At 36.9% G+C, this 12,263-nt stretch overlaps 1 protein-coding gene across 4 annotated transcripts in view; it reads right to left on the bottom strand.

Annotated features, from left to right (window-relative positions):
- The window catches only part of SBF2 (SET binding factor 2), a 238,330-nt gene that overhangs the window by 187,065 nt on the left and 39,002 nt on the right, over nt 1-12,263 (bottom strand). For 3 of the 4 annotated variants that reach the window (XM_042813556.1, XM_042813558.1, XM_042813560.1), the window contains exon 2: nt 7,924-8,012. In XM_042813556.1, the coding sequence (XP_042669490.1) occupies nt 7,924-8,012 (89 nt within the window). The remainder of the gene's footprint in view (nt 1-7,923; nt 8,013-12,263) is intronic. The other variant, XM_042813557.1, reaches the window with a different exon arrangement.

Here is a 12,263-nt window from a genome sequence, read left to right as displayed (position 1 = left end):
AATCCAAAACAAGCAGAAGCCCAGAAACTTCAAAATTACAGTATGCCAAGCTTAAGTAAGATTCCAATTTATTACAGCATGTTGAAAATTAATTATTTCTATTAACGAGCCAAGACAAATTATGGGAATTTTAAACAGCAAACTGTCAAGCAGTTCTGACATACTTCACCTTCAATGTCTTAAGGGATTATCACAGTTTTGCAGTTTTAATTTTCTATCCTCCTAGTAGGTAGTTATAGAAAACTGACCTGACAGCGGTAAGAACTCTTCAGAAAAGCAGCATTCATCAAGGATGACAAAATTCCAAAGGAGACACCTGCCAGATACTCTTGTCCCTCCCTGCGGAGGAGCAAACAACCAGACATGCAGAGATCCAAAGGCTTACTTTTCAGATTAACAAATGAAAAGGAACCTCAGGAGACTATCCAACTTACTCCACTTTCATGCTGCATTCAAACAAGTCATTCCTCCCGTATTTTCAATAATGCTCAAAATTCTCATTCTAAGCTCTATTTAAATGTTTCCTACTGCTTACACTCAATTTTCTTTGCTATGGAATCCATCCACTACTGCCTTATTCTCAAAATATAAGGAGAACAACCCACTGCCTTCCTCAGTGCCGTAGTCTTTTATTTATCTGAAGTCTCCCTTTACCTAGCTATCAGAACAGTGTTTGCTTTTTTCAGAAGTCAAACTTCCCTGATTCATGCTTAGTTTAAGAAGCACAACACTCTTGCTTGCCCACCCAAAGGATGGGGAAATGCTTGGCACCATCATACTACCTAGGCATGGTAAACTGGGTATGATACAAGCAGCAAGTGGAAAACAGCACTTTTTATATAACAATTGATCTGATTGTACAATTACAGTGTACACAGACATATAAGCACTCATTCTCTGTAACTGAAACTGTAACAGAATGGTTCTGTAAACCATGAAGGTAATCCATTTTTGTACTGGATGTCTGAGTGTCAGGCTGCACACCCTCAATAGTCCAGATCATTTCATGGTTCTTTATTTTAAAGTGTTTTATTTTAACACTTCTGTGCTCATACTTACAGATAATAGGATAAGCTGATGGGTAAAAAAGTTCCTTCTGAAGCACAGTAGCCACAAAAACATTTATTCCAAGGGTATTATACATTCTGGTCTTGCACTCTATGAAAATGAAGAGCACAAAGAATGTTCTGTAATGCCACAGATTCTCAAATTTCAGAGAAACACAGGGAAGATAAAATTAGCACATTTGTGCAAGAATAGACTGCCTAGACACAGGCAGTCAGGAGCACTGAGGCTGAGAACTGCAGCTTGGTCTCAAAAACGAGCAGGAGAGAACACTCAAGAAATAGGAATCACGATACCAATTCCATCACTGTAACACTATTTAAATGAATCATAGTCACGCATTTACATCACTACATTCAGTAAGCACCTCTATTACATCTATCAGTACTACAAGGACACAGAAAAACATTTAATAATCACAATTTCAGGGTCTTCAGGAAGAATGGGGTCCCCTAGAGGCTTTTCCACAGACAAGCCCATCAGTTATAAAAGGAAAATACTGAGACATTCTACCACGATCCTCACAGAGTTCTGTGTATGTTACAACGCCACATGACTTAACTGTGTGTCTCAGAACTTCCTCAGCTTGACTGTTACACAAAAAAAACTATAAGCAAAGATTTACAGAAACATCCATGATGTGATATTTCCTTTTTTTTTTTTTTTTTTTTTTTTTTTTTTTAAATGATCAGAATGGGAAATCTTATGGAGAGGTAATGAATCAAAAACACAAGGTTCAGGTGGAAAAGACTGCCCTATGCAGTCAGATATTATTTGTGGAGATGATACAGATACAAAGAATGAACAAGAGAAAAACCATCTAAGAAAGGTTATAAAAAATGGCTTTCCCCTCTGAAAGATTTAAAAGAATTTCACCTAAAATACCTCTGGGGGGAAAGGGAGAAGGAGAATGCTAACAAAACTTGGCCACTATAAAAAAGGCTAAACTTCAATACAGTCTACTTTTGTCATCTCCATAAAAAAATCAGTTCAAATTCCAAAGAGATGTCACCTCAATATGTTAAAATGTGTTGTCTGTATCAAAGTGTTGCACTTTTTTTCCAGTTCAAAAAAAAAAGAAAGAAAAAGAAACTTTCATTACATCTTTTCACAGTATTTTGTCAACAAAGAGCATGCTCTGCTATGCAAGGACTGTGTGAATATCCTTTGGTTTCAATATGAAATTACTTTATCCCAGTAACCTACAAAATCCAGAAGTTAAAATCCAGTCAGTAAAAGTAGTGGGATTCTAAAGCCTGAACATAACCATTTTACAGCACAGCAGAGACGCTGCTTTAAAACACAACGCATTTATGGCACTGCAAGATTTCCACTGGAGGATAATATAGACAAGTTAAAGGAATATAAACTGAGTCTGTAACTGATAAAGAATGTTAGCTGTACATTTGCCACAATATTTTCTACTCAAGTACTGAAAGCATGAGAGCTGCAGTGCAATATGTAAAGAACACCACAATGCTCTTGGAAGTGCTACCATAAGCTCGGTTACGTACTTGTTCATTAGAGAACTATTTAAGCAGTGATTCTTGAAAACTAAACACAAAATCTGAGGGGAAAAAGAACTCAGAGAACCAAAACATCTATGGCTGACCAAGTGCAATGGTGGCTAAATGGATGCTATAAGTTAACCATCTATTCAGATCTTCAGAAGCATTCTGCTGTAGAAAAATTGGCTTAAACATCAGCTAGTTAAGACTGAAGCATTTAAAGCTTAAATCCCTTGAAACTTTAATCACTTCAGACTGTAAAGGGCTCATCTGCAATCCAGTTCATCTCTTATGCCTTATTTAAAATACTACATAAAATATTCAGGTATTAGATTTTTTTTTTTTAGAAAACATGGACTATACCAAGTGGTAAGACAAAAATAGTACTAAACAAATAATTCTAAAATGTTAAGAGCATCAATTTCACAAGATCACACAGAATCACAGGATGACCAGGGTTGGAAGGGATGTCAAGGATCATGAATCTCCAACCCCCCAATCTGGAAGTTAAATCCAATATTTCATAAAAGAAATACTTTGTGTACATTTAAAAGTTTACATCTGAAGCCTCTGAAAGGTGCAGAAATGCTAAGATCAAGGTATGCTAAGGAAAAATATGCTCATGACAGCAACATCTAACCCTCAAGAAGGAGACCAGCTTCAGACAGCTCTCAAAAGGATGCATACAGCCTTTCCTCAGAAGCATTTCTCACATCATAATGCCTGTAAGCTTAATCCAAAGGAAAAGAACATAAACATTTTTTGACAAATTAAAGATACATTTTATGGTGTGAGTAATTATTTGGATAGGCCATTAGCTTGTCTAGAAATACATGCTCAATTCTACGTTGCATACCTTTGAATTTAAATCTGTATGAATTGACGGCTCTACTAACCGTTATAGGGGCGAATGTTCCTCCCTTCTCATCAAAAATTGCAAAAAAAACATTGCATCCAGTTTAGTTTCACACAGCGAAATCTATTTCCAAGTGTGATTTTCATCAGCTCAATTAACATCATCCTCCCAACTGAGTAATGCAGATGACATGTGGTTCAGCTAATTTAGCCCCCAGACAAAAATGAGCATACACTATAAGACTGCATACCAAAGTATGCAAGTATACATTATAACACTGCATACCAAAGCTTCCTCCTTTGATGTATAACTAATTACGACGTCTAGAACAGTTTATAGCAGAAGTAAAATAGGCTTATTTATAAGAAAAATATGCAGAAATATAAAGCCAACTCATGCAACCAACATAATCTTAAGATTCGTTCTACAAGAGAGAACAATAAGTTTAACCATCCTAATATTAAACTGCCCTGTATCTCATGAGTTTAAAGGTCTATTTTTGAACTTAAAGTGTATTTGTGTAAAACTTCAATAACTTCTCTGAAACAGATCAACTATTGTCAAAGGTACCCAAACATATGTACTTACAAAATTAAAACTATCACATTGTTAAGTTTTAACAAGACGCTCTTGGAAACCTATGACTGAAATACATCTCTGAGGCAAATACTTCTTCTTAATTATTCTTATATTATTTTCTTAATTACTATATTATTCTTTCCTTAATTCTTATATTCTTAAGTACTCTCATATCCTTATATTTTTCAAAGTCAGTTTATTTCCTAGAAACATTAGAATGCTCTGCGTCAGTAAACTAAAGACGCTCAAATCCTAAGGTGAATCTATAAGTTTTCTTTTCCTCCTTTTGAATAGCCCACAGAAGATTCTAGCACATCAGAGCAGAGCACCTTGCTGCTTCTGAAGGAACGCAGTATGTATAATACACACCTTAATGTGTCATACCTTATACACATACCTTATATCACAATTCAACAAACAGTAAAAAAAAAAGAAAGAAAGAAAGAAAGAAAGAAAGAAAGAAAGAAAGAAAGAAAGAAAAAGAAGAAAGTACTAGTGACCTAACTAGCTACAATCAATGCAAGATGAAGTTTTAAGAGATGCAGATAGGTACAAGCTAAGAAAATACACTAATCAAGAACTACTGACAGCATAATTTCCTCAACTGTGTTACAGTTTTGCTCCCTTACCACGAGCAACCAGAGACAATTTATTTTAGGAAACAAATTCAAACACTTGACTTCAGTAGAGCCTCCTTAAATATATTTCTGTTGAATTTTGGACAATATGTTTATTTCAGAATTAATGCATGTTAAAGAAAACTAGGATGTAACTAACATACTACTCACATAAAAAATATATATAAAATCACATTTAAGTAATGCTCTAGCTCCTTATAATGCAGAATATATACATATGATACATAGTATTCTTCAGAAAAGTTCAAACTGCAATTACATTTTATAATGACCTAATTCTCAACATATCTATGTTGAATTAGCAGAAGTACAAATGCAGTCAAGGCTAAAAGTTCTTGTATTTTGGTGTTTGGTTTTTTCCCTCAGTAAGTTGTTCTCAGGATGATCCCTTGCACTCGGACAAGGGCAGGTCCACTGGGTACAGTCCTTTCTATGTCAGCCCATTTTTCGAAACTGGGCTCAACAAAACAAAAAACATTATCTGTACTGCTTTTATTTAGCTTAGAACTATCTGCACCACTCTCTTCTCCACACTGACTTAGCTTGGGTCTCAGTAATCTTGGCAAACTGGAGTCAAGCAGGAGGTATGCAGAGTTCAGAGGAGGAAAGACTCCTCCAAAGAAGTCTCAGTGAACTTTTGAGCAGGACATGTACCAACTGCATTTCTACAGTCTGTGGACCAAACAGACGTTTTTCATCTTAAGGTATTCAGACTTGGGGGTGAGCATGGGCATAGTCCTTCACCCTGTTTCATAAAATACCATGAACAATACAAATGGAAAACAAGCATTGGATCATATCATCCATTAACTGCCAAGACAAACTGTCTGATTCATCCTACACTATTTGGACATGCAATCTGGATATTCACATGCCCAAATTCAGAGACAAACAATGCACTTTATAAAACACTTGGGGGGCAGGAAAGGGAACCACAATCTCAGTGATTCATGGTAGAGGAACCAGCTTTGACAGAAACTAAGACTCAAAAACAGAACCCCCTTCAACCTTAACAGTAGGCATTAAAAGCGTGTTTTCATTTTTTCCTTCATGAAAAGTGGATGGAGATTAATGTTTTTCAACTAGAAGTCATTGCTGTTCTATTATTTCATTTCCCAGGCAGAGAAATCATATAGCTCCATAAGGATTCTTCATTCAAAGCAGAGGAAATACATTTGAAGGTTTCTACTTCTATGGCTAATTTAAGTACTATTCACAAAGATGTCTACCTTAATTCTCATAAACATTTTTGTCAACTAGACTATTCTCACCTTCTTTCTCTTTTTTCCAGGTTTGCCAGTTACACACTTAATGATATCAATACCGCCCTTAAGATGACAAGCATAAAACAGAAAGAAAAAAAAAACCAACACACTGTGTTGCTATTTACATTGATTCATGTTACACTCGCACAAAAACTTGAGAACAACATCTTGCCAATATCCGACCCTTTTAAATGACTTACTTCAGTACATGATCTTTGTGTTATCTCTTCAATCTTAATTAAATAAAATTTGATTGTCATATCTGGACAGCAATTTCAAACTTGAATAACTTTACAGACTAGCTGAAAAGATGCCCCTAATGTTTAAACAGCTAGATTTCATTGTCCTTGGGAAGTTTCAAGTCTCAATGATTCTACTTAATGAATCGTTTGAGTAGAGATAAACAGCTTCACTGCTTTAACTGTAACTGTTCTCTTTTATTTCAAAACATCAGTGGAAATGAGCAGTTTGAAATAGGTAAGGAAGATTAATATGACAAAATAAATCTCAGTATGACTCAAATTATTGCCAATGTTTAAAGCAAGAACAAGCCACCTCCTTCAACTCCAAGAGAGTGGAGAGAAAACAAAACACAAACAAATAAGCAAAAAACAAAACTAAGCCTTCCCATCAAAAGGTTACTTCTCAAGATCCGTAACTGTGCTTACTATGAAAGTCACTCATTTGAACCTGGTTAGGAATCGCTGAGCACACACTACCTGTTACAGCAAACTGCAATAGCTATGTGCAGTGCTGTCATGTTGTAACAGTAGCAGAAATACCTCAGAGAAAGCAGGAGCTTCCATTGTTTCAGCACAGCACTACATTGCTAAATGCAGTATTATGCAAGCCTACCACAAACACTGTAACTATCCATCACGTGTATCGGAAATAATGCTTACACTAGCCATTAATGCATGACATCCCCACAAAACATAAGGATTGTGCTTGACTATGAAGAAATTTAAACCACACTGCTGAAGAAAACGAGCAGCTGGTCCCGTACACCAGCACACAGTGAATAATACAAACCTCTGCCATATGATAGAGCATACTGGCAAGCAAAAAACACCAAGGTCTCCTTCTCCCCCTTCAACAGGAAAGGACAGCACCTGGCCAAAGGCATACTGTGAATCTGAAAGCCAGCTGGACATCAGTTAAAAGGTACCATACCAATAAAATGTTGCTGTGTTTGCTGTATCTGTGTAACAAGTTCAGTGAAGCATCAGTGTCTTTATTCTCTGCAGCAGATTTTGTAACACTTCCTAAAGGCCATCTCCTTCCTTAGCTCATCCTGTCCCAGAAGTCCCTAAGTTCACAGCAGTAAGTTTCAGCTAACTTCTCAGAAGCCTCATTTGCATAGTAAAAGCACAGTAATCCATTTCTCTGCAGGATTTTTAGGGCTGTATATGTAATGAACCCCTGACCTGAATGAGTAACATACACCTCCTCATTGCATCTCACAGCATTACTCCACGAGAGGGAAAGGGCTACTTACTGCAGAGGATACTTAAAATAGATCGTTGTACACTCACCTTGTTCAGCACAGCTGTCACTACTGTTGTCCATAGCACAATGAATGCTGAAGACTGACTGTTTTAATGAAGCCAGTTAATTGTGATGTCATTATAATTTTTAATTCATTTTTAAAGCGTACAATATAAAAATACACATCTGTTGAACATGACTTGAGAAGTCATCTGCAATTTTAAGGATACCTCTAAAAATGTAGCCAACAATACATACATGGACACAAATAAACATTTATTTTAAGCACATTGCTTCTAAGCTTGAAGCAGATTCCTTTTGTATTCTAGGAATACAACATATAGTAAGAATAAATTATCTTCTGCTAGCCAAAATTACTATTCTGAAAGCTATTATCTGTCCCCTTTACTTACCTTATTTCTTCACATTCCCTGTTAGACTTGATAATACGTTACTGTAGGAAGGCAGTTCCCAACTATATGTAAAAGAAATTCTAAAAACTGCAAAATACAGTGCAAACTTACCAACTCTATTCCCTGTGGGAAAGGAGTATCTTCCCAATCCTTCTGAGGAAACCTCTGTATTATTTTTCCCAAACCTTCTGCTGGGCCTGCTGGAAGACAAGAACACAATTACTGAAAGACAAAATTCAGTGACCACCGGTGCAACCTGGCAGAATTTCAACTACCATAAATTTGAGAATATATCCAATACTTGGAAACATTTCACCCCAAGAGCAAGAACTGGAATCTCGCACGTTACACAGTAAACACAATCTTAATATTCTCCAGTAATAACCTCAGAAGTAATAATATGAAATGAAGCTGTGAGCTGCAGCCAGCTTATATCTGCCACATGTTTCAAAAGAGATGGCTGATTTTTGGTAATCCTAGGCTCTTTCTACAAAGAAAATTATAAGTAATGGACAGTCTGTTATTAAAAAAAAAAAAATAAACCAACACACACACAAAACAAACATATAGCAAAAAAGTAGTCTTCAACAGGGTGAAGCTCACAGACTAAGAGCTTATAGGGTTTATCTGGGACATTCTAGTGTCCTAGGAAACCAGCTGTGATTTCCATCAAGACACGTCACCTGAGATTTTCTCACTGAAAGGCACAGAGGAAAAAAACAAACAAAAAACAAACAAACAAAAAAAACCTGCTTATTTCTGCTAACTTCTCTCAATTGTTTGTTAGGTGGTTTTTTGGTTTTTTTTGTTTTGGTTTTTTTTTTGCCTCTTTTTTTTTTTTAATTAAATACAGTGCAGTAGATATCAAGCCCTTCAAAAGAGACAAATACTCAACTGCTGCATTCTGTAACTTTGAATAATACAGAAACACACATGCAAACAGATCTGCACACTCATCATCTCAGAACTGTTGAAGGCTTTGAAAAGAACCTGAAAACAACCAACACTTTTATTGAACTTGATCTCTGAGATGCAGTGTCAGCCATTTGAAAGCAATTTTTAGATTAATCAATGGGTTGATTTTCTTCACAGTGGCTCAAACAATGCTGTTCTTTGGATTTCTGATGAAAGCAGTGATGACAACACACTGATGTTTCCATTCTTGCAGAGCAGTGCCTACACAGAGCTTCTCTGCTTCTCGCACTGCTCTGCCAGCAAGGAGCTGGGAGGTGCCAACCAGAACATCTGACCCAGGCTGACCAGAGCGTTATCCCATTCCATGTGGCATCATGCTCAACAGTGAAAGCAGGGAGAAAAGGAGAGGAAAGGAAGATGTTCGGAGTGATGGCATTCATCTTCCCAAGAAACTGTTAAGTGTGATGAGCACTGCTTTGCTGGCAGGCGCTGAATATCACCCTGCTGATGGGAAGTGATGAATTAATTCCCTTGTTTCGCTCTCCATGTGTGCCCCAGCTTTTGCCTTACCTAGAGAGCTGCCTCTACCTCAGCCCATGAGCTCTCACGTTTACTGTCCCAATTCTCTCTCCACAGCATGTGGAGAGAGCAAGTGGGCATCTGTGCAGTGCTGAGCTGCCTGCCAGGGTTAAACCACAGCACAAGACTGTTCTGAAGGAATGCTGCACACCAGGACCGATGTGAGCTGAGTCACTACCCAATGCTAAGCAGGCTGTCAATAGACTTTGGCTTATGTCTTTCACATTTAAAGAAGCAGCACACAGCAGTGGAGAGAGCGTTCATCTTCAGTCTGTAGAGAGGGTCTTTCCTCTTACACCCATCTTGCCTTTTCCACAGAAAGACACCAACTTCTCCATGTTACTTATGTTACAACATCATGTTGTAACTAATTATGTTATGCTACAAACACAACATAGATTAATATTAGTCTGATTGCTGAAGAAAATTGTTTTAAGGTAATGAGACAGGAAGGTGACATGACAACAAACATGGATGAAAGTCTGATTTAAAATAGAAGCAGGTACTTAGGAAAGCAGACTTCAACAAAACACACATGAAGGTTCCTAAATAGCAAAACTGAAGTCTGCAACCTCTTAAAATGCCTTTTAATAGGTAAAGACCACAGCAGTTGAGATGAATCTTGAAAGAATCAACAACATAAAGAAAGATTGAATTTAGAAATAAGGTTTTGTGGAAGGATGCCTGAAGGACCATGCATCATAGACCCACTTTAAAGGCAAAACATGAAAGCAAATAGCTCTATATCACAGCATACGAGCAACAGGAGAAAGACGTTTCCTATCAGAAGTGAATAGAGAGAGAAAAAAAAAAAGAAGGCCCTGATAATCCTTCCAAATAAATGTCCTATGGTAGAGATTCGCAAACTTTACACTGCATGAAATCTATCAGTTTCATATGGCTTCTTAAACAGAGATAAGTAGAAAACCATCTCTATTGCACAATCATATTATTATAGCTGTTGCAGCACAAATGGCAGAAATAGAAAGACCATAGAATTTCATCAATAGCTACAATTTAATTCAGTATACGCTACTGACAACTTTCCAAAAATTACTAAGTTCTCATGCCAAGTGTGAAGTCATTGTAAAATCAGTTTTTGTTCACATTTTCCTATTTTTGTGGATTTTTTTTTTATTTCTGATCAAATACTTGAAAACACATTTAATCAAGAATTAAAAATTCTATTTTGTGTGTAGAAATCTATTAAAATATAACATTTAAAAACATCTATTAGAGAAAATAGAAAAAATAGACATGGAGGGGAAGGGATACAGATGTGCAATTCTGCCCTTCCGGTTACCCCTATGCTTGGGTATGGAGTCAAACATAAAATGTCGTCTCCCAGATTTTGTATAAGGGATACAGTTTCTCCAGGTCTCCTTGAATGGAGGCACACTCCAGCAGGTGGGCTTCAAAAGTGCAAACACTGACATAGCAACAAAGAGCCATTTCTCATTCCACTATACTGTTCACCTCATGGCTAGAAGAGAAAAGGAAATAACCTCTGCCACACTCTCCACTGCTTTCACTGGATAAGCAACAGCCTTCGCCCATTTTATTTAAGTAAAATAATTTAAAAAGATTAATAAGGCTTTCCAACAAAAGAATAAATGCTAGATCAGAACCACATTCCCTCCACTCTACATCCATCTTCTCCATAGTCTTGTTTCATGGACTTATAATTCTTAAATGCCCTTCTTAAAAAGGACATTCCTTCTCTACCAAAGTGAATGTTCTATTAACTGGAGCTAATTAACTAAATGTGTTGCCCACTAAGCTCACACACATACACATACTGACCATAAATCCCAGCTTGCAGCTCAGCCTGTAGTTAGTGCCTCCCGCTGCTTCACAGATCCCAGAATTTTTCCTATTTCCTTTATTCACTCCCTTTACTGAGACTTTGAGGAAGAACTGGCTGTCATTACTACGGACTCTTTTTAAATTGAAAAAATAAGGTATTTCAACGTTAACAAATTCAGACAGTCACAGCCAGCCAGATGGACCTCTGCATCCCTAATGCAAAAATAGCTAATTGTGGTGACTATGCTGAAAAATAGTGCTTTGAGGCAGAGAATGTGCTCCATCAGGAAGTGTTGCTGCATTCTCTGCATGTGTTTTAGTTTCCACTGAATTAAATAGGAAGCATTACTTTTGGAGAAACTTACTATTTATAACCACTTAAACTCAGATCATTAGGCACACCATTCAAACCACTTCGTACAGCATACACATGAATGAGCATGGCACGAACAATCACTGCATATTAATGTGCCCTACGTAAAGCAGTAATTGCTTTTATTGTTAGGTATGCAAAAGATGCCTGGCAGTTACAAGAGCTCAGGAGACATACTGAACAAAACCCCTGCTGCTGCTATTATTAAACATTCAAGTTGTTATCTTCATTAAGTTATTTCTGCAAAAGCAAAACCCTCCCTATTTTTTGACTGAAGTATTTTGCAATTATTTTTACTTCAAATCTTGAGTAAATCACTTACACATCACATAAAGTGGTGCCTAAAAATTCAAAAATTTAGGAATTTTGAAAGCTGTGATTTCAGCGGTGATTCAGCGATGAACTGCGATTTCATTTTCAGGAAGGAAGAGGAGTAGAAAAATAAGAAATAAAAGGAAAACCAGCAGTATCTTTATCTCGAGGATTGCATAAGTCATCCTATTATGAATGAAACCTGATCAAACAGGAAATCTGACCTACGCTTTTATGCATAGCATTCTATCACCTGCACAACAGCTACACAAAGAGAATTTGTCCAAGACCAAAATGGAATTTCAGCCTGTAAAAATTCCGAAATCAGCACTCTAAGCCTTAAGAAACTGAGAAAAATGCAACTTTTCTCCCCAAACTCTTCTAACTGCACTCTTCCTCACTGCCCTCTTCCCATCTTCTCTTTCAATAACACAAACATGCAACATACTAAAATTCTGGCACAACT

This window comes from Centrocercus urophasianus, unplaced genomic scaffold (assembly GCF_019232065.1).
Source record: "Centrocercus urophasianus isolate 14NV4802_14NV808 unplaced genomic scaffold, USGS_Curo_1.0 seq_14, whole genome shotgun sequence".
NCBI lineage: Eukaryota > Metazoa > Chordata > Aves > Galliformes > Phasianidae > Centrocercus > Centrocercus urophasianus.
Note: the sequence above shows the minus strand (reverse complement) of the source record. Positions and strands in the feature narration are given on the sequence as shown.